A 19721-nucleotide genomic window follows, 5' to 3' on the forward strand; every position below is an offset into this window, starting at 1 on the left:
GGAGGGGGATTCTAGGGGAAGGCAGTGTATATAGCCCCTGCCCAGATCTGTTTGCAGATACCTCTGTGACCTCTGCTAAAGGGTGGAGCAGGGCAGGGGTAGCAGGTCACAGTTCCGAGAAGGTAACATACAAAGAGATCTTCCCTTAAAGATGTAGGAAGATAAGGAGGGAGGGAGTTGCTGGGGAAAGCCCCTTCTCCCACAGCCTCTGTGGGCCCTCATAGAAATGCAGGTTGGATTGTGGTGCAGCCAGGCAGCCTGTCCCCTCGAGGACAGGAGCCTGGGGAGGGCCCCTGGGGCAGGCAGGGTGTCTGCACATACGCACACACTCTCTCATACACAACACATGCCGGTATGTGTGCACAGGCCTAGCTATGGAGTAGGAAACGAACTCAGACACCATTCTTATTTGGACAAGCTTAAAACACGATGTGGCTCATTTTTATTTTATCTCAGAAAAAAACATTCCCTTTAGAAGGAAAGGCAGTTAGACAAGGCCTCTCACCGGGTAGCTCTGTGCTACTCAGTACATGCCAGTGGCCTGCCAGCCCCAACCTCTCCCCTGGGGCCTGGGCCCATGCTCTGGCACTGCTCTGTTACAACTCCCTGTCCTTGATCCCAGATTTGTCACTCCGAGAGATGGCCCTGGGACTGAGAAGTGGATGGCAGTCGTGACGGCGGGAGAGGACTGCCTGAGGCTCCCGGGCAGAGGCTCTGGTGCCAGGTTTAGCAGCAGGACCGACAGCAGACCCAGCAGCCAGGGAGTGAAAGGTAATAAAATAAAAAGGGTTTCCTCACACTTACATTTTTCCTGGAAAAAAGTCAAATGTCACCTCTGGGCCCAGCAGCTCCTGAACCCTAGGAGAGTCTAGGGAGAGTGGTGTGTGGGTGGCAGGAGGCTGTTGGAGCCACTCCCCAGCCTCAGGGCCAAGCCAGTCTGCTGTGCCCAAGCTGCTCTGTGGAGACAAGGTGGTGCTTCCAGATGCTTCTGCAGTGGAGGGCTGGGCCCTGCCCTGTAAAGATGCTGCTGGTGCTGTGGCCCCCACCTGGTGCAAGGCCTCACAGCATGAAACGTCTGCTTCCTCAGACCCCAAGCCCTTCTTGCTGGGCCTCATGCTGCTCCAGCCTGGGGCTCCCTCCTCTCAGTCCAAAGTAGGAACTGGCTGCCCTCGGGGTCTCCTGGCACTCTCTCTTTTCTCCCAACGTGACTGGTCAAGCCAACCAGAAAGATAAAGATTTCCTTCCCTTAGGAAGGGGCAAACTCCGTGGATCATCAGGACACTCCTGCGCCATCCTGGGCCAGGGGGTCGTCTAGGCCAGGGGGCTCTGGGCACACTCCCTCGAGCTCATGGCTAAGGAGCTCCACATCTGGGAGGCTCGTGTTCCCCTGGGACTCTTGGGTACTCCCTCCACTCACCAGCCCCAGGGCATAGCCATTGGGCCTCCGCTCAGGGTGGGGAGCACTGCCGTTGGCCCACACTCCCGGCGGGTGGCCGTTGAGACGGAGGCTGACCTGCTCTCCATCACTGCCATGAGCTGCCAAAACCCGGGCACTGGTGCCAGCTGCCTTGAAAGGTTCTTGCTGCCTCAGGACATGGCTGCGAATGATCTTGCGGAACGTCTGGCGGAACTCGCGGATACGGTAGGCGTAGATGAAGGGATTCACAACCGAATTGGTGTGGGAGAGGACGATGGCCAGGTACATGAGCCAGAGAGGGGCGTGGTTGCAGTCGGGGCAGAAGAAAGTGAAGCAGTTGATGATGTGTAGGGGCAGCCAGCAGAGGGCAAAGAGCCCCACAATGATGGCCAGCGACTTGGCAGCATGAACCTCCTTCTGCAGTGTGGACCGTGCCCGTTCCCCTGGCAGAGGCTGGCTCTCCATCTGCTTCAGCTGTCGTCGTGCCGCCAGGAAGATACGCAAATAGACACCCAGCATGAGCAGCAGGGGCACGAGCACACAAGCAAAGAAGTTGAAGTACACCATGTAGTTCATGGGGACCACATCCTCAAAGAGACAGGCCACCTGGCCCTCCCCGCAGCCCTGGGAGTGGTTCTTGCCCTCCTTTGGCTGACCGCAGTTGTTCCAACCCAGCATGGGAGTCAGGCCGATGGCAAACGACAGCACCCAGCAGATGGCAATGATGCCCTTAGCCCTTGTGCCAGTCACCAAGCCATTGTACCTGGGGAGAAGAGACCAGCATCAGAGATCTGAGAAACCAGGGTTAAGCAGGGCAAGAGTTGAGAACCCCAGAGCAGCACCCTCTTCCCCTTTTCCTGACTATAAGGTCTTGGACCAGTCATTTCCTGCCACCTAGCCCCAGCATCCTCTTCTGTTAAGTGGAAGTAATATGCCTTGCCTTTTTCACAGGCTGCTGGGAGGTAACAGGAGAGCAGGCACCCAAGAAATGGAAACCCATGTACAAACGTCCAGATGGTCATTGAGGAGTTTTTGGAGTAGTCCTGGCACTTAGTTTGGTTGGAGGGAATTAACGCATGATTTTTTGAGGGAGAAAACATTATTTTTCTCTAAAGGGAAATGCGTTGTAGCCTTAACCAAGATCAATCACTTCCATGTTGGTCGCAGCCTTAACCAAGATCAGTCACCTCCATGTTGGTTGATCTTGGTTAAGGCTACGACAGGCTTCCCTTTGGAGAGTGGGAAGGGGTCTGGAGGGTGGCCTCACTGGTTAGGGGCAGTACCAGCCAGATCAGACCTGTAGGGGATCTAGACCTCTTATACTCCATACCCTGTCTTCTCTTCCCCATTTGCCATTTGACTTGGGGTCTCTAGAAGCCCTTGCGAAGAGGCAGCATGGGGGGTAAAAGAGGCGAGGAGGTCCCAGGCCAAAGGAGATGCCATTTCTCCCCTCCAAACCCACCCACAGCCCTCTGGAGAGAAATGAGAGAATTACGTGTTAACATTTACATGGCCATCTTAACATTTGCAAGGAAATACTGAGGTCCAGGGGGACAGGAATCTGCCTGAAATCACTGAGTGAGAGCCAGACAGAAATCCAAGCCTACCGATTCCCAGTCTTATACTTGGGAAATGGCTGGATCTGCCAGCCAGGAAGCAGACCTCAGCCCTGTAGGAAAGGTGGCATAGATTTCATAAAAGAATGGACAAAAAAAAAAAAAAAAAAAATCCCCTAATTTAGGAAGGCAACCTTGATGATCACTGAGGGATGACTTCTGTTTAACAGTTTTGATTCTGGCAAGACCAGATTACACTCCCCTCTACCTGGCAGAAACCCTACCCATCCTTCAAGTCCAGGATAGAGATCTCAGAGAAGTTTCCTACTGAAGTGCAGCAGATCCCTACCACATCTGGGCCCCTCGGGGGCAGGGCTTTCCTACATCCATCTCTGCATTGTCAGCTCTGAGACAGGGACACTCAGAAGGTGCAAGAAGGCTGGGCGGGGTGGCTCACATCTGTAATGCCAGCACTTTGGGAGGCCAAGGCAGGCAGATCACGAGGTCAGGAGATCGAGACCATCCTGGCTAACATGGTGAAGCCCCATCTCTACTAAAAATACAAAAAATTAGCTGGGCATGGTGGCGGGCACCTGTAGTCCCAGCTACTCGGGAGGCTGAGGCAGGAGAATGGCATGAACCTGGGAGGCGGAGCTTGTAGTGAGCCGAGATCGAGCCACTACACTCCAGCCTGGGCAACAGAGCAAGATTCTGTCTCCAAAAAAAAAAAAAAAGTGCAAGGAAAGATGTGCTCTACTTAACTCTGGAGCTGGGAACATCCACAGAAACCATCTCATCCACGGGTAGTGAACAGGCGCCTACAGGTAGCACACACAGGAGGCAGCTGGTGGGGCATTTACCTGGTCTTCACCGCCATGCAAAATGCGTGCCTGCTGTTACCAGATCTCAGGTGGGGCTGGGGAGATGGTTTTCTGGGTATAATCTCCTAAGATTTAAATTTTGTTAACTTATTCAAATTACAGAGAAAAAGAGAAACCCTGGTGGCTTCTGATCTCTTATGTGGTCCAATCCTCTTGTTTTACAGGTGGGTAAATTGAGGCCCGAGGAGAGGAATGGACTTGCCGTGGACATTCCAAGAGCCCAGAGGCAACTCAGGCCAAGGTGAGTCTGTCTGTTCTGAATTTCTTAGGTCATTTCTGAATCCAAACAGTAACCAGACAAGCCCATTCTCAGGAGCTCCTCAGCTCCATTCCATGGGGGCTTGGTTACCTGCAACAGGGCCTCAACAGGAGGGTCACAGACTTGCTCATTGCTTCCAAGCAACAGGGAGCTGGCACTGCCCTGCCTCTTGTTGGACTCGCAAACATAAAATCTCAGGCTCTCTCATTGTCACATCTACATTACATAGCACTGACTCTGTGCCAGACACCATTCTTAGTGCTTTGCAAACAGTAATTTATATAGTCCTCATTGACTGGGAAGCTATATTAATTCTGACATTATTCCTGAGCAAAGCATATCCCTCCCTGGGTTCCAGCCCTGTAAACAGGAATGTTTTAAAACTTTGTCTCTCTGAGCCTCAGTTTCTTCATTTGTAAAATGGGACCAAGTCCTGGACCTGTTAGCACTCTGCCCTCTAAGGGCAGAATGGAGAATCAGTGGGTGGAAATTATAGGGAGGCAGATTGTGGCTCAGGGTAGGTAAGACTTTTTCAGCTGAGCTGTTCACAGGAGAGATGGACTGCCTCAGGCAATAGTGAGTTTCCTGTCATTTGAGGCAACAGAGCAGAGCCAAGCAGCCACAGGGGTGTTGCAGAGCTGCCTGGGCCCTGGGCCACCTGCTTTGCTGGTTTTCAAACTGTTCTCGGCAGCAAACCTTGTCGCCCACATTCCCAGGCAGTCACAGAGGTAAAGCTGCTGGGGAAGGGAAGGGGCTTATTAAATGTTTATTGAATCAGTGAATTGGTGGGGACAGCAGAGCCAACCCGAAGGCTTCTGGGAACACAGTATGGAAATCCCTGGTCTGTCCAATTGTTTACTTGTACAGAAGAGGGAACCCACAAGGGGAGTCTTCCACTGCACTCTGCAAAGAAAGCCCCGTGTGGGGACAGAAACAAAACATACCTTAATAGCACTTGACTATATATGCAAAGAATATCTCTGGAAGGATTCTTAACATGGCCTTGCAGGCAGGGAACTGGGGGTGGGGAACCAGGGGGGTGTGGAGGACAACTTTCTACTATACTATACTCTTTTGTTCCTTTTTAATGTTTTAGCGTGGGCAAAACATTACTCATTTTTTTTAAAAAAACACAAATAGAGTAAGTTTATTTAAAAGAAATCCCCATAGGCTGAGAGCCCTGGACCCTGGTGCCCAGGGAGCGGGGACAACATCAGGGCCCAAATGGAATCACAGCTGAGCCTCAGCCAGGCCCAGCAGTGTACCCTGGGCTGCATCTGTGACTCATACACTCACGTCTTGCCCTCCTAGACCCCAAACATTGACCTTCCAGCTAGAAGGGATGCCAAGGCCGTCTAGCATGACATGCCGCCACTCTGGGGTGCCCAGGCGTGTCAGAGAATGTGGGTCCCAGAGCTGCTGCCCACCCCTTGTGGAGGTGCCCTCTGCAGCCCTGTGTCCTCTGGCTTGCAGGCTGCCCCTTTCTGGGGATCTCCATTACCCACACTGGGGGCTAACCCTATGGTCCAAGAATATGCCCCATGATTCCAGGTGGGGCTTTATGTGCACATGTCCCACCCTGAAGAGTAGGTGGAGCTTTCGTAAGTTGTCCAAAGGAGTCATTGATCCAAGAACTGAAGAGCCATGGACCAACAGGGGAAACCTCCATTCCTTCCCCCGGTATGAACAGGCCTGACTTGGCCTCCACGCTTCCTGTCCACTCTGTTCATCTCTCTCTGTCACTTGGCAGCCAGGCCACCCTTCCCTGACCAGTGCTCACATGCTCATTCCTTCCTCAGGGTCTTGTCTCAGGCTTTGCCTCTCACCTGACACACCTGCTGCCCCCACACTCATGCCAGTGAGACCCTGCCTGCCCATCCTGCAAGACCCACTGGGTGGCACCTCCTCCAGGGAGCCCTCTCTCCCAATCCTGCCCTCTTAGAAGTCTTAGGACTTCGGGCCTCACCACCAACTGCCACCTGCACCTTGGCCTGTTCCTCAACCAGTGAGAGCATCCACCAGGGGCTGCTGTGAGAGCCAGGGGACAGTGAGGCAAAAGTCCCCTGGGAACTGGGAAAAGCAGCCCGTGTCTCTCGCCCTGAACTCTCTATCCTCTGGGGACACAGAGAGCTACATCACTGCCTGTGGCCTGGAGTCTTTCTCACAGAGTTCCTCGACTAGGCCCTGTGCTAGCCCAACAGGTTCCTTGAACTTGGAAAATAATAGATTTTTCCAAAACTGAATTCTTTTTTTTTTTTTTTTTGAGACGGAGTCTCGCTCTGTCGCCCAGGCTGGAGTGCAGTGGCCGGATCTCAGCTCACTGCAAGCTCTGCCTCCTGGGTTCACGCCATTCTCCTGCCTCAGCCTCCCGAGTAGCTGGGATTACAGGCGCCCGCCAACTCACCCGGCTAGTTTTTTGTATTTTTAGTAGAGACAGGGTTTCACCGTATTAGCCAGGATGGTCTCGATCTCCTGACCTCGTGATCCACCCGTCTCGGCCTCCCAAAGTGCTGGGATTACAGGCTTGAGCCACCGTGCCCGGCCTGAATTCTTTTTTTAAAAAAAAGGTTAATGGAGAGTGGGGCAGGCCTGAGGCTAGACCCAGGGCTAGCTGAATGGACCTTTCTGAGTGGAGCAGGAAACGGCATGTAGAGGAGGCTGGATTCCCAGCTGAGAAAGGAGGAGGGAGGATCGCGAGCCAGGCTGCAACTCCAGCTCAGGCCAGAGTGTCTCCAAGTTCCCTTCATACCCCGCTTGCTCTCGGGAGCCACATGGACACCTCCAAATGCCCAGCAGCCCAGGGGCCTTGAGGAACAGGAAAGCGAAGGGACCTAAGGACCAGGAACAGCCTGAAGGGCCCTGGAGTCCATCCACATCAGGAGACACCAGAGGGAAGAACGCTGATGTCCTTCCCTGCTCTGGCCTCCCCATGAGTTCATGAGTAACAGGAGGGTCAGAACATCCGCCTGGCCACAGTGCAGGCCAAGAGGATGACAGGAGATGCCGAGCTGACATCCTTTGGCAGCTGTAAAGCTCTCTGCCCACGAGGGAGGATGAACATCATCGTCGTCATCCTCTCCAGGGCCCCCTGCAGAAGAGACCAGCCTAAGCCTTGCAGAGCCTCATGGAGCAGAGTCAAATGGCTCAAGGTCTGGGTGGAACTAAAGTCCAGCTCCAAGAAAGCTGGGATGAGATGGGTAGAGGATAGGGGGCGGCAGGTCCATGGCTCTGAACCCAAAGATCTGAATCCCCACCCTCCCTACCCCACCAACCCTCCTCAGGGTCCCTGTCACCCCATCCACTCACTGGACCTTTAGAACACCGTTGTGAGCTCAGAGGGGCAGAGAGACTTATTCTATTTTATGGATGAGGAAATGGGCCCAGAGAGAGGCAGCTAACTTTCCACAGCCACACAGCACATCTGTCTTACTTCATAGGGAGCCATTCTCTCAACTCTCAGAAAACAGAGGAGGAAAGGGAGAGACAAAAGAGAAAAAAAGTTGAGCTCCTTTAAACTGAGAACAGCAGCCCTGATCACGCCCTCTGAATCAGAGAAAAAATGAGAGCTTGGCCTCTGCTTCCCCACAGAGCATCCCATCAGTGTGCAGACTCAGCTCGGTTCCCTGAAGTCAGCTCCAGTCCTTTGTTCTCTGGCCCACCCGGGCACCTGCAGACAGGGCCCCTCCTGGGCCTCCGTGTTCTGAGCTGCCACTGAACGAACCTGAACTCTGCTCTGCCCGTTGCAGAGCAATGGATGGAGGCTCCCCAGAGACTGCACTTGGAGTCAGACAACCCCTAATTCCATCCCTGTCAGGGCTGGCCAGGGTCCCCTTCTCCTTTGCCAAGGGTTCTAGACTCTCCTGGGATACAGAGCATCTGATAGGGCAGTGTGAGGTCCAGACTTCTCCCCTTCCCTGGAGCAGCCCAATGTAGCTCCTGCTCCCGCTTAGAGCCCAGGTGACAGGGATGGCCACCTGGTGCAGGCTCCGGGAGACAGGCTGCCCATGACCACTCCCCAGTGACTGAAGTCACAGTGGGGGTCAGGCCACATTTTTTTCCAGGCCTAGCCCCAGCTCCACTACCAACTCGTTGTGTGGCCCAGAAACAGCTGGCTCTCTTCTCTGAGGCTCATTTTCCATCCAGAAGATGAGAGGAAATGACCTCTAAGGGCCCCCTGGGTTTGACACTCTAAATTTCCATTTGCTCATTTAGCTGGGTCCTCCTTCCTGCTGGGGCACCCTCAACCTGTGGCTTCCTCTTTAGATAGGCACCCACCAGTCTCAGATAATTCACCACAGAGATGGCACACTCTGCTCCCTGACTCTCAAGAGGCACCACCTCAAGCCTCATGCATGGCCTCAGGGCCCACAACCACCCAGGCTGCGGAATCCAGCTCCGTGGCGGCAGGGCCAGGAGGTGGGACAGAAGGCCTCTGAAGTCCCCAAGGGAGGGATGCACTTTCTAGCCTCATCTATGGCCTGGGTAGGTGGAATCCACGCCGAGTAAACTCAGCCTCTGGGAAAATCTTCATTTACACAATACTTGGCTGAAGTCACTTCACAAAAGATTCACCATAAAAATCCCCTCCAACAGCCAGCCCCTGAGCACACTGGCTGTCTCCAAAACCATGAGTCCTTGGTGACTTGAGGAGCAACAAAAATTTGCATATAGGTCCAAGTGACTCACTGTGGCATTCAGCCAAATCACTTCCCCTCTCTGGGTCATTTTCCTAATATGCACACTGCAAGGCTGGCCCAGAGGAGCTGGGGGAATGCAGGTGGCAGGCGGCTCCTAGCACTGAGGTCCTGTGGTTTCCCCTGGCTCCCCGCTCCACCCCAGCATCATGCAGGGAGTTTTGCTCATGTGTGAGGAATGGCCCAGACACACCCGCTGGCAGCACGTGGGTCACTGGGACCAGAGCTCCCTGCTAAGCCCAATGCCAGACCCTGGCCACACTCATCTGCCAAAAACCAGAGCACAGTTGGCCTCAGGCAGCCTAGGGGAACCCAGGCCTCCTGGGAGGGCCAGGCTGCCCTGCGCCCACAGGGATCAGTCAGTTCAGCATGACTGCTGGCCACGTGCTGGCCCTGGGGAGCCCCTGCTGAGCCCGGGGCCCCATCACCAGCTCACCATGCTGACACTGCAGACTAGGCCCTGACCCCAGGCTCACCCTGGCCCCGGGCACAGACCAAAGCCTGGGCACCAACAGCCTTTGCACAGATGTAACCCTGGCCCTGCTCACCGGAGCGGAATGCGGATGGCGATGTAGCGGTCAATGGCGATGGCCAGGAGGCTGAAGATGGAGCTCTGCGTGAGGACCAGGACAAAGCAGGCAATGAAGAGGCAGCCGTGGCAGGCAGCACAGAACCCGGTGCTGATGGTGATGGCAAAGGGGATGGCGAGCACGCCCACTGCGATGTCGGCCGCCGCCAGCGACACCACGAAGTAGTTGGTGACATTCTGTAGGTTGCTGTTGAGCCACACGGCCCAGCACACCAGAACGTTGCCCAGGATGGCCAGCACAGCAATGGCCAGCTCCACTGTGATGTACACCGAGGAGCCCATGATGGGCACGGCCACAGACAGGCAGGCTCAGCACGGACGCGGGCTGGGCCAGCTCACGGTCCATCGCTGCAGCCCAGCCGCCCGCCTGGCTCCCAGCCTGGCCCAGGCGGAGGGGCCCAGGCCCCTAAGCCCCTTCCTCACAGGAGCCAAGTGCAGCCCTGCTGGGGTGCTCTCCAAGGGCTTTTTCACAGAGGACTCTGAGTCTCCTGAAACCAGGCCCTCTCCAGGGGTTCTGGCAGCAGCATCATGGCTCAGCCCAGCTTCAGGGTTCCCGAGGCACCTGCAAAGGGACAGCCGATAAGGAGCTGAACCATCTGCAGAGGGCGGGCCCTGCAGAAAGTGCCACCCCTAGCCCCACACCCACCCTGGCCCCCTGAAGACCCTACAGCTTCAGATCCCACCCCACCCACAGGCCAGGTGTTAGCCTGAGGATGGCCCTCAACTCTGCCCAGCCCCATGCCCTGCCCGGTCTGCTGTGGTCATAACCAGGAGGCGAGAGAGGTGGGAATTTGACCCTCACTTTAGAGGACACCCAGAGAAGTCACTGAGCAAGACTGGTTCCCCTGGTCCAATAGAATTCCCACTAAGACTCTCACGCAAACCCCTCCCAAGGAGGCAGCCCCTTCTCCCAGGCTCTGCAGAACGAGTAGCACCATGGCCAGGCGCCTGCCAGGACTCCAGCTCACCCCAGCACTATCTATGGCTCCCTGCATTCCCTGCTCTGCGCACTGGGGTCACGGTGCCTCCCACTCTAAACTCAGGGCCAAGGATCAGCTGCAGTCTGTTTTTTTCCTGGGGGGCCAGGAAACTGTTAAAGTCTGTCACTGTGTTGGCCCCCCATGCTCAGCCTCTTAGGTCTCCTATGGCAGCCTGACCAGTCTCCTGGGTCCTGGATCGTGGCCAGCCCCATGACATTCCGTCCCAGAAAAGCCCCTCCCTTCCCAGGCTCTCCCAGTCCCACCCACCTTCTCTCGCCAGGCCAGCTTCTCAGCCCCCTTGGCCCACTCCATCCCGTCAGCTCTCCCAGGAACTACCAGCACCCACCTAAGGGACACCAGCCACCCTGTGAAAGGACAGGCCAGAGACCCCTGGAGCTCGGATGTGGAAGGATGTGGGGAGCCGCCTGGTCCTTTCTCCCACTGCCGCAGAGGGTAAGCCCTCTCACACTGCGCCCGAACCCGCTGCCTCCAGGTGCCCCCACCAGACAGCTGCAGTCAGGGCCGGGGGCGGTGCTGCAGCTGACTGTGAGCTTCCACTCGGAGGGAGCTGCCTCACCTCCCTCCTCCCACATCCTCTCCCTCACCTGCTCCTCTGCCTGGCTGACACCAGGAATGACTAACTGGAGTTTGGTCCCCGGCAGAAAGCAGGTATGGAACCAGGACTCAGTGAGGGACTCTGGGAAAGAATGCTTTTCTCTTTTGGGCCTCAGTTTCCTCATTGATACGGTGAGGCAGTTGGACCCCAAATGACCTCTAGGGGCTATGCCAGCTTTCACACATGATTCTATGAGAAGGAAATAAACATTTAAAATGGCTCCCCTAGAGTCAAAATGGAATTAACTGACATGCCTCAGAAGCAGAAGTCTTGGTTCCCCAGCAGGCCTGAGCCCAGCCCCAATTCCCAGTGTCCCCCTCGAGCCTGTGAATGGTCTGGGTCCAAACGGACCTCTGCCCATTAAATTGCCCCTCTCCGAGAGCTAAGAGGCCCTCAAATCTACCCCCTCCAGTCTTGAACCCTCATGGGGCCCTGTGAGTGTATGGCCAGCCACCACTGCCTGCCTGGGGACAAGAGGTCAGAGGCTGCCTCTCACGTGGACTCGGGCAACCACCTCATCAAGATCTCTTCTCTTTCAGGACATGAGGGACGGAGCAGGATTGGCAACCTGGAGAGAAAGTCACTCCTGGTCCTGAGCCCTGTTCAAAGGGTCAGGCTCCCCTCTACCCCTCTGTCCATGTGACAGAGCTCAAACAGACCCCAACTTTCCCTCCAACTCCAATGCTGTCAGCACCTCAAGTGGCTGGAACAGGATTGGCACAGGCTGCAGCCATACCTGGGACTGGAGGTTCTCCTGCACCCAACAGGCCCTTTTGCGTCTACTAGGAGGCTTGGAATGGAGCATTGACACAGAAGCAGGAGGAGGAAGGAGAGAGCAGAGACCAGAGACCCTGCAAAAACGGAGGGCCTGCAGCAGCTGGAGAGGGCTGAGTCCTCCCAAGCCCCTGCTTTCCATGGGGCACTTGCCAGGCAGCCACTCACAAAGCATGTCGCTGGCAGGGATGCGCCAGACCAGGTCTCCTGGCACCATCTCTGGCCACACTCAAGGAACACAGTTATCCCTGATGCTCCTGGCCTCTCTCCCTGAGCAGTAGTCACCAGGGCCCACCTGACTCATGATAGCTCCTGCCCAATGGGTACAAGTGGAGCTGGTGCTGGGCCCGGGCTGCCTCCCACCCAGGTGCCTGGCCTGTGGTTCCAAGGTGGCCTCCCAGGCCCAGCACCACCAGCAGCAGCAACAGGCCACTGTCCAGTGAGGCCCAGTGGGTCACTGAGGAGCCACCTCTACCCAGGGATCCTGTGTCCCACCATGGCCCTCTCTAGGGCATCTGCATTGAAGGATGCCACAACCTTCTGCCAATCTGACCATCCCAGGCTAGAAAGCTGATGCAGCCCCAGACCACACTCCAGATTCAAGGGCCTTGCTGGGGGCAGACAAGGTGGAACATAGCATGTCTGCCCAGGTGAGGGAGGACTCCCCAGTCCCACCACTCAGAGCCCTGCTGGTGGGGTCATATCATCGGCACCCGCCTTAGGGGCTGGACTGGTGCCATGCCAGCCGGGATGCCTGGGGCCTCTGTTTGGCAAGGCTTCCCTGGCAGCTGTGGGTACCTGCCTGTGTACCCCCATTCTCAGGGTCTTCGCACCTTCTGTGCTGTGGGTCCCCACACTAAACAGCACTAGATACTGATAACCTTCTTGACTACACTGAAGCCAACTTCTTGCTGCCCACCAGCCTCAGTGAGGGCAACAGACCCCTCTGCCCTGGCCGGCCTCACACGGGGCTAAAGACACCCATGGCTCCTGCTGGCAGGGTCCACACAGGCCACCTCGCTGCCCATCCCCTCCCTCAGCCCCTCCTTAAGCACTCCTGCAGGCTCTCCCAGCTGCTGCCAGCACATCCCGGGTGAGGCTTGCCCGGACCCACAGGCAACTTGGGCCCCTGCCAAGCCAGAATCCACTCTCAGCTGTGCCTTTCTCAGTCCTGAGCAAAGCAGATCGGTGGAGTCAGAGGCACCCTCGGGGCAGGCAGGGGAGGAGTGCGTTCCTCGGGGAAAGGCTGGGAACTACCATAGGCTGGCAAATCGGCCCCGGGCCGGGGCGCCCTGACTTACAGGCTTTGCCTGATTTCTGTGGTGTAAATTCTCCCCTTGTGCCCAGTTTCAAGCTACTAATGTGTCGTGGACCAGAACTGGGGAGCAACAGAGTCAGCTGGCCACGATGCCAGCCACTGCTGAGCTGCCAAACCTTATGCATCCCAGGAGGCACCTGCCTAGAGGTCACGCACTGCACTGGACCCTCAGACACAGCTTGTGCAGTCTGCTTAGGAGCTTGGGAAATGACTGTCATCTGTGATCTTGCTGGTCCCAGGAAACCCATTTTACAGATGAGGAAACTGAGGCCCAAAGGCGTGAAGCGACCTCTCTCAGCCTTACCAAGAGCACTGGAAGGTGGCATAGGGCTGGGGCTGTACCCACAGAGAGCACAGCAGCAGGAAGCCTCCTGGGCCTCCAGCTCCCCTCCCTCAGAAGCCTCCCAGAGTGACAGGAAGGTCGGAGGCCCCAGGGAGGGGATGGGGCCAGGATCTGGCAATTTCCTATCCCTCTCTGTTGGCTCTGTGCATCTAATTAATCCTTCAGTCATCTGTTGCTAACCAGGAGGGGAAATTAAATACTAATAATGTAATACTTCTCTGTGATTGCCCCTTGTTGGGGACAGATCAGAGGGCAGATGCTGCCCCATATAGACAGGGGACACATGCTGTGGAATGTGCATAATGCCTCTTGAAAGAACAGCCTTATAGGATTCCACGAGGTCAGACTCAAAACTGCTACTTGTTGCTGCCTTCCTCCTCACCTTCCCCAACCCGGCCACTTTAATTAAAACTCCATTTAATCAAAACCCACACATCTTCTGGCTCATGTCTTCTGGTTCCTTGTATGTCACACTAGCAAGGCCCTCTGTACACATGCCCAGATGGTGGCTGTACCCCCCAGAGCCTGCTGCACGGAGGTGCCCACCGGCTTCTAGGCAGTGCCCTGCACATCTGCTCCTGAGTGCGGCTAAGGGCAACGTACAGGGCACAGTGCAGGGACTCGGACCTGCTCCAGCCATGCCTGGCCTTTTCCTGGGCTTCAGAATCCCAGCCTTAGAACCCTCCTGCTACTTTCCCATAACAAATGTTTACCACCTCCACCAGGCCTGGCAGCACCCCAACTGCTGGGCCACAGGGAGGTATGCCCCCCACTGCTGTGCCTGGCCCCATTTGGGCCCTGAGCATATGGCAGGGGACCTCAAAGGAGGAAAGGACCCAGGACATTCTTGGGAGATGGCTGCTGCCCTGCGGTTTCAGGCACTGCAGGCCACTCCCAGTCTCCAAAACCTTGGCTCACCTAAGAGGAGTCGCAAATCAATTTCAAAGCGCAAGAGGTAAATGAAGGCTAAGAAAGGCAAGCAACAGAATAAAAAATATGGAGATGAATTCATTCCAGCAGAAAGGAAGGTAATACAGTAATCTAATAATGACTTTAGAGACCTTTAGGATGTCCAAAGATGCAAAGAAAAGAATGGCATCTGTAGACAAGAATGAGAACTTCTGAACCGACTGGCGGAAATGAAACAAGGACAGGTGGATATGAACAAGAAATAATACAAAATCCAGGGACTGAAAAACAGAGGGGCTGAGATAAGGCATGTGGTGGGCTTCAGGCACACACATGGTGGAAGAGGCGACTGGGGATTTGAAGCTAGTGCTGAGGAATTCTCACAGAAATGCCATGAAGAGACCTAGTCTAGGAGGAAATGGTTGAGAGGCATCAGGTAGACTGAGAAGCATCAGCAAGTGGCTTGCGGGAGCTCGGCAGGGGCATGGCAGGTCGTGGGCCCCACTATGACTGGCTTTTGGGGTGGCCCAGGGGGGCCTGGGCATGAACCTCCCACAGCCCAGGGCCCCAGGATCCCCAAACCCTCCCCAAAAACTCATCAGCGCAGGTGCCTTCCTCACTGCCCGGTGGTGACCAGCCACCCAGCATGGGCTCTGCTTCCCTCCTGCCCTCTGGGGCTGCCCGGTGGCCCCTACTTTAGGCGCTGGGTGCAGGCTGGGCCCAGGACCCAGAGAGACGCCTGGCATCCCTCCCCCACAGCCCGGGTGCGGCTGTGGCTCTCTGCTCCTGGTGGCAGGATGTGGGCAAGATGGGGCCAAGACCCAGCTCCCTGCAGCTGGAGGCTAAGGCCCTGAGCCTGCCTCACAGAGCAGCCCCCACATCGCAGCCCTGGGGCCAGCGCTGGGGGCCCCAGCTCCTGCTCCCCACACCCCCATGTGTCCAGGCTAGGGGCCAGGGAGGCCACAGCCCCCCCCCCCCCCCGCCTGGGCGCCACTCACCCCCTCATACGAGGCTTCGCCTGACAGCCCTCCTCCGAGGGGCCACACCCCGCACAAAGGTGCTGGGGGCCCACGCTGTGCTGAAAGCAGCCTGGCTGGGGGCGGCTCCTGCTCCATGTCACAGTCCCCGAGGCCCGGGAGAGCTTCCCCTCTGCACGCGGCTGCTCACATGTACACAGGCTGTGGTGAACCACATCACGTCACGTGAAGGATTGGCACCTGCACCTCCCTCAAATGGCGGGCAACACGTACTACGCTGCTGAAGGGGGGACAAGGGAGTGTTTCTAGATGGCCCCGAGGACACAGAGCCCAGTAGTCCTGGGCGGGACCCTGTGGGAGGCTTGAAGGGGCGGTGCTGGGTGCAGGGCCTCAGAATGCCCCAGGGTGTCTGCACTGAGGATGGGAGGGGTGAGGACCGGCTGCTGGGTCCCTGGGCAGGTGTGACAAAGCAGCCCTGGAGGCTGACAGGAGGGCAAGGTGACCAAGCAGAGCCTGGCTACTGCTTCTTCCCCACTGAGCAGCCTCCCCCAGGCTGGCTCAGGGTTTGCAGAGGCCACTGAGGGACCAGAGGTGAGTCCTCCTGTGACACAGGGGCAGACAAACACCAGCCCGGGGCCTCTGGGGAGAAATCTCCTGCCCATACGCCAGAGGAGACACCAAGTGACACCATCGGCCTCCCTCTGCTTGGCCAGCTCCGGCAGCCTCTCCACCAGGTGACGGCCGATACCAAAGACCGGGGCTGCAGCGGCACATCTGAGGGGTGGGGCATAGAAGGGCAGCAGCAGCAGCCCCTGCCCAGTGACTCCTGGAACAGGCCTCCCCTGTGGGGGGTGGGGGGTGTGGTGAGAGAATCCCCATGGCAACTCACAGAAGCAGCATCTGGGTGGGACTTGGAGGAGAAGGTGAAGGGAGGGAGGTAGCGAGAGATTCTAGCAGAGAAAATGCCTGCGGAGGCCCGAAGCCAGGGTCCTGCCTTCCCTGGGCTCCCATCGCCCCCTGTGCTGGGATAAGGGGCAGCTGCTCTCCTGCTCCTCCCTCCACCTGATCCTCCCCAGTCCCTGGCCAGATCCACAGAGTCCAGGCTACAGGGGCCCGGGCCTCCCTCTCTGCCACGAAACTGCCTCTTCCCACCACCCAGAGTCCCAGGCCCTGCGCAGGAGGTGGGCAGTCGTGTGGGGGCTCCTCTCTCCACCCCAGCTCCATTCCCTTCCCCATCTGGGCTCCTCTGCTCCTTTCAACCTCTGGACCACCCACCTCCTAGGACAAGCCCCTCCTGCCAATGGCCCAGACCCTTCTCCTGGGAGCTAGAACCCTCCCTTTCACCAGCTCAGCTCCTGCCTGTGTGGTCTCCTCTCCACAGCATCCTCACCACACACGCCCTAAATCCCCTCAGCCTATGCTTCCCGCCTTCATTCATCCATCCATCCGTCTGTCTGTCCTTCCTCTGCTCTCCTGCGTGCTCAGGGACCAGTTTGCACTGCAATAGACAAGACAGACCCCGCAAACACGGTTGGGAAGGCAATTCTAGCTCATTTGGGGTTAGGTGGCTCAGGAATTAGGTCGGTGAGAGGTACTAAGACCTTCTTTGGGTGTCAGGACACAACTGAGAGCCACCAGGGGCTGTGGTCCCACACGGCAGGCACTGCCCAGGCCTCACCTGGACTTTGCAGGACGTGATGCCTTCAAGACACATGCTGGCTCCCAGGCCAACTGCCATTCACGTGTCCCTCTGCCAACAGCAATCCCTGTGGTGTCCACTGACCCTCAAGCCTAATACCCTCCCTCCCAGGTTCCCCAGCTCCAGCACACATCCCTAACTGGCCCTGTGGTCTGCCCTAAACCTTCCCCCACTCGCCCCCAAGCCAAGGCCTTTCCACATTAGGCATTGCTAAGATCATCATCCTTGTTCTACAGATGAGATATCAGATTCCAGGGGACAGTGACCTGCCCAGTGAGTGGGTCAAGAAGGCAAGACCAGAACCCAGACAAGGGCACTGAAATCTCCAGTCCCTCGGGTTGCCCATAAGGCAGTCATTGCCATTGATCGCCCTCCTCGGTCGCGGACTCCTGGAGGCAGGAAGCAGGGCATATTTGGGGATCTGTACTTCACAGGCCAATATGGGAAGAAGCCCAGCACAGCCCTGAGACCAGCCAGGTCAGCCTGGCCCAAGGCCCGCCTCCGGTCAGAGGTGACTGGGCTGTCCCTAGCTTCCTGAGGCAAGGAGCAGGAAAGCTCACAGCTCAGCCAGCTCAGCACTGGGGGAACAGGGGACGCAGATGGAGGAGTAGTGGCTGGGATTTGCCTGAGAAACACTAGGACTACGGAGAGCCTAGGAAACCCCAAAAAGCAAGCGCAGAACAAGGAGGGACTGACACCATGGCCATGGACTAGCCTGTGAGGCGCCCCTGCCATGGATCTGCCAGGATGGGGGCTGGGGGATGCTGCCCACAGGGCCCGGCCTTCCCAGCCCCACCCAAGGCCTCCAGGAGCGACCAAAGCAGGGCCAGTGAGGAAGCCCCACCCAGCAATAGCGTCCCAGGCCCGCGGTTCTCCACAGAACCCTCCACCACGGTCTCCAGGGCTGGGGCGCCCCGGGGCAGCCCTGGCCCGTTAGGTAGTTTCGGCAGAGTGCCCCGCCGGGGAACCCAGGGGGAGCCGACAACAGAGGCAGAGTGGAGGCGACCTGAGCACCTGGCAGGAGAGAAGAGGGCCCTGTTGCGGGCACAGCCCAGGAGAGGAGGTGCCTCAGGATGGGGACGGAGGGCTGGCTTGACCTGCGGTCCACCCTCCAACGAGGGCCACAAACACCTGCTCCTCTTTGCAGCGCCCAGACTCCCCCAGCCTAGGACCCAGCCCTGGGTCTCCCTCTTCCTCCCATGGTACAGTCGGGGCAACTAAAGTCTGAGTGCGGGACACAAGGATCTCAGCTCTGCCGGCCCGCGGCCTCCTCCTCAAGCCCTTGGGCCGCCTTGCGCCAAATCCCTCGAGAGCCGCCACCATTCCCGCCATTCCTACCTTCGCTGCGGGCAGCCAGGCAGACAGCCGGGGCCAGTCCGAGGCGCGCGCCCACCCCCGCCCGTCCCCCGTCGTCTCCTGGGTCCCCCAAACCCAGTTCCCGCCACCACTGTCCAAGGAACGCGCCCGCGCTCGGCCCAGCGTTCCCGACTCCCCCTTTCTCAGCGCGCCCCGGGCGCTCGGGTGCCTCTGCCCGCGCCACACCTTCCCGGGGAACCGGTATCCGCCCGGCTCCTCCACCTGGGGATCCTCCCTCGCCCCGGGGTCCGGTCCGCCAGCCCTCAGAAAGCGCCTCTACGCCCCCTGCCCATTCCCGCTGGAGGAGCTCCTGGAAGGTTCATCGCGCGCGGGGCCGGTCTGCAGCGCACGGACGGACGGACGGACGGACGGACGCTCCCCGCCCGCTACCTGCGGCTCCGCACCCCGCGCTGCCCCGGCCGCCGCACTTGCCTTCCCTCCCCGCCTACCCCCGCGCGCCTTCCGCTGCAGTTTGGGACGGCTCGGAGGGTCCCGCACGCGGCGCCGCAACTGCGCCTGGGGCGTGACTGTGCCTGGGCCCTTCACGGGCCGTGCGGGCGGCCAACGCGGGGCAGGACTCGGACCCCGCGCCGGGTAACTGGTTTCCGGGCGGCGGGAAAGGAACCTTGAGGGGAGCAGAACTCCAGCCTCCCAGTCCTCCCGGGCCTACACCCCCGACGGCCCCACGCCGCCCGGCCGCCAGCCCCGGACTCCCGGCACCCCGCACTCCGGACCCGGCACCCAGGACCCCTCACCCCGGACCTAGGACCCCGGCTGACCTGCGGCTCGCACGCCGGCTCCCGCTGTCTCGGCGGCCGCTGGGTCTCCGGCTCCGGCCGCGCCGCTCACGGGCGCCCCCTGCAGGCAGCTTTGAGACCCGCGCTGCCCCCGCCCCGCCCCGCTGCGCGGAGAAACCGAGGCCGGAGGGGGAGTCGAGGCATCGGCCCCCGAGGCCCGCAGGGGATCCTGGAAGGACGAGCCCGCAGGTGTCCCTGTCAGGACGAGGCCGCGACGGGCCTGGACCGCGCCACATCCCCCGCCCGCAGCCCTCCAGCGCGCTTCTCCCGGTCTCGTATCCGTCCCGCCGCCTCCTCAGCGCCACACCCCCCTCCCTTCCAAGAGTCTTCGGGCCTGGGAGTCCCCTTCCCCGCCCCTTGGAGCGCTCCGGGTCCCACCCCCACACTCCCTTTTTTCTTTCTTTTTTTTTTTTTTATTTTGAGACGGACTCTTGGTCTGTAGCCCAGGCCGGAGTGCAGTGGCGCGATCTCGGCTCACTACAACCTCTACCTCCCGGGTTCGAACGATTCTCCTGCCTCAGCCTCCTGAGTAGCTGGGATTACAGGCGCCCGCCAC

The 19721-nt window shown here is 58.3% G+C and overlaps 1 protein-coding gene and 1 long non-coding RNA gene across 3 annotated transcripts; one reads left to right on the top strand and one right to left on the bottom strand.

The window, feature by feature from the left end:
* Positions 1-419: 419 nt before the first annotated feature.
* On the bottom strand, positions 420-19478 carry ADORA2A (adenosine A2a receptor). Of its 2 annotated transcripts, none has more exons than XM_037994815.2 (3): positions 19148-19478; positions 9356-9958; positions 420-2180 (listed from the first exon to the last, which is right to left on the bottom strand). In XM_037994815.2, exons 2-3 carry the CDS (start codon positions 9676-9678, stop codon positions 1274-1276), a joined length of 1230 nt encoding a protein of 409 aa, XP_037850743.2. In that variant the 5' UTR covers positions 9679-9958; positions 19148-19478; the 3' UTR covers positions 420-1273. The 2 variants fall into 2 exon arrangements, with proteins under 2 accessions (XP_037850743.2, XP_007973388.3); XM_007975197.3 differs by lacking the exon at positions 19148-19478 and adding an exon at positions 15335-17101.
* On the top strand, positions 655-15246 carry LOC140709126 (uncharacterized). The gene is made up of 3 exons (XR_012089523.1): positions 655-771; positions 4019-4095; positions 11532-15246. It is a non-coding gene; the product is annotated as an uncharacterized lncRNA (long non-coding RNA).
* Positions 19479-19721: the final 243 nt, after the last annotated feature.

The sequence above is a fragment of the Chlorocebus sabaeus genome, chromosome 19 (genome assembly GCF_047675955.1).
Source record: "Chlorocebus sabaeus isolate Y175 chromosome 19, mChlSab1.0.hap1, whole genome shotgun sequence".
In the NCBI taxonomy this organism is placed as follows: Eukaryota; Metazoa; Chordata; class Mammalia; order Primates; family Cercopithecidae; genus Chlorocebus; species Chlorocebus sabaeus.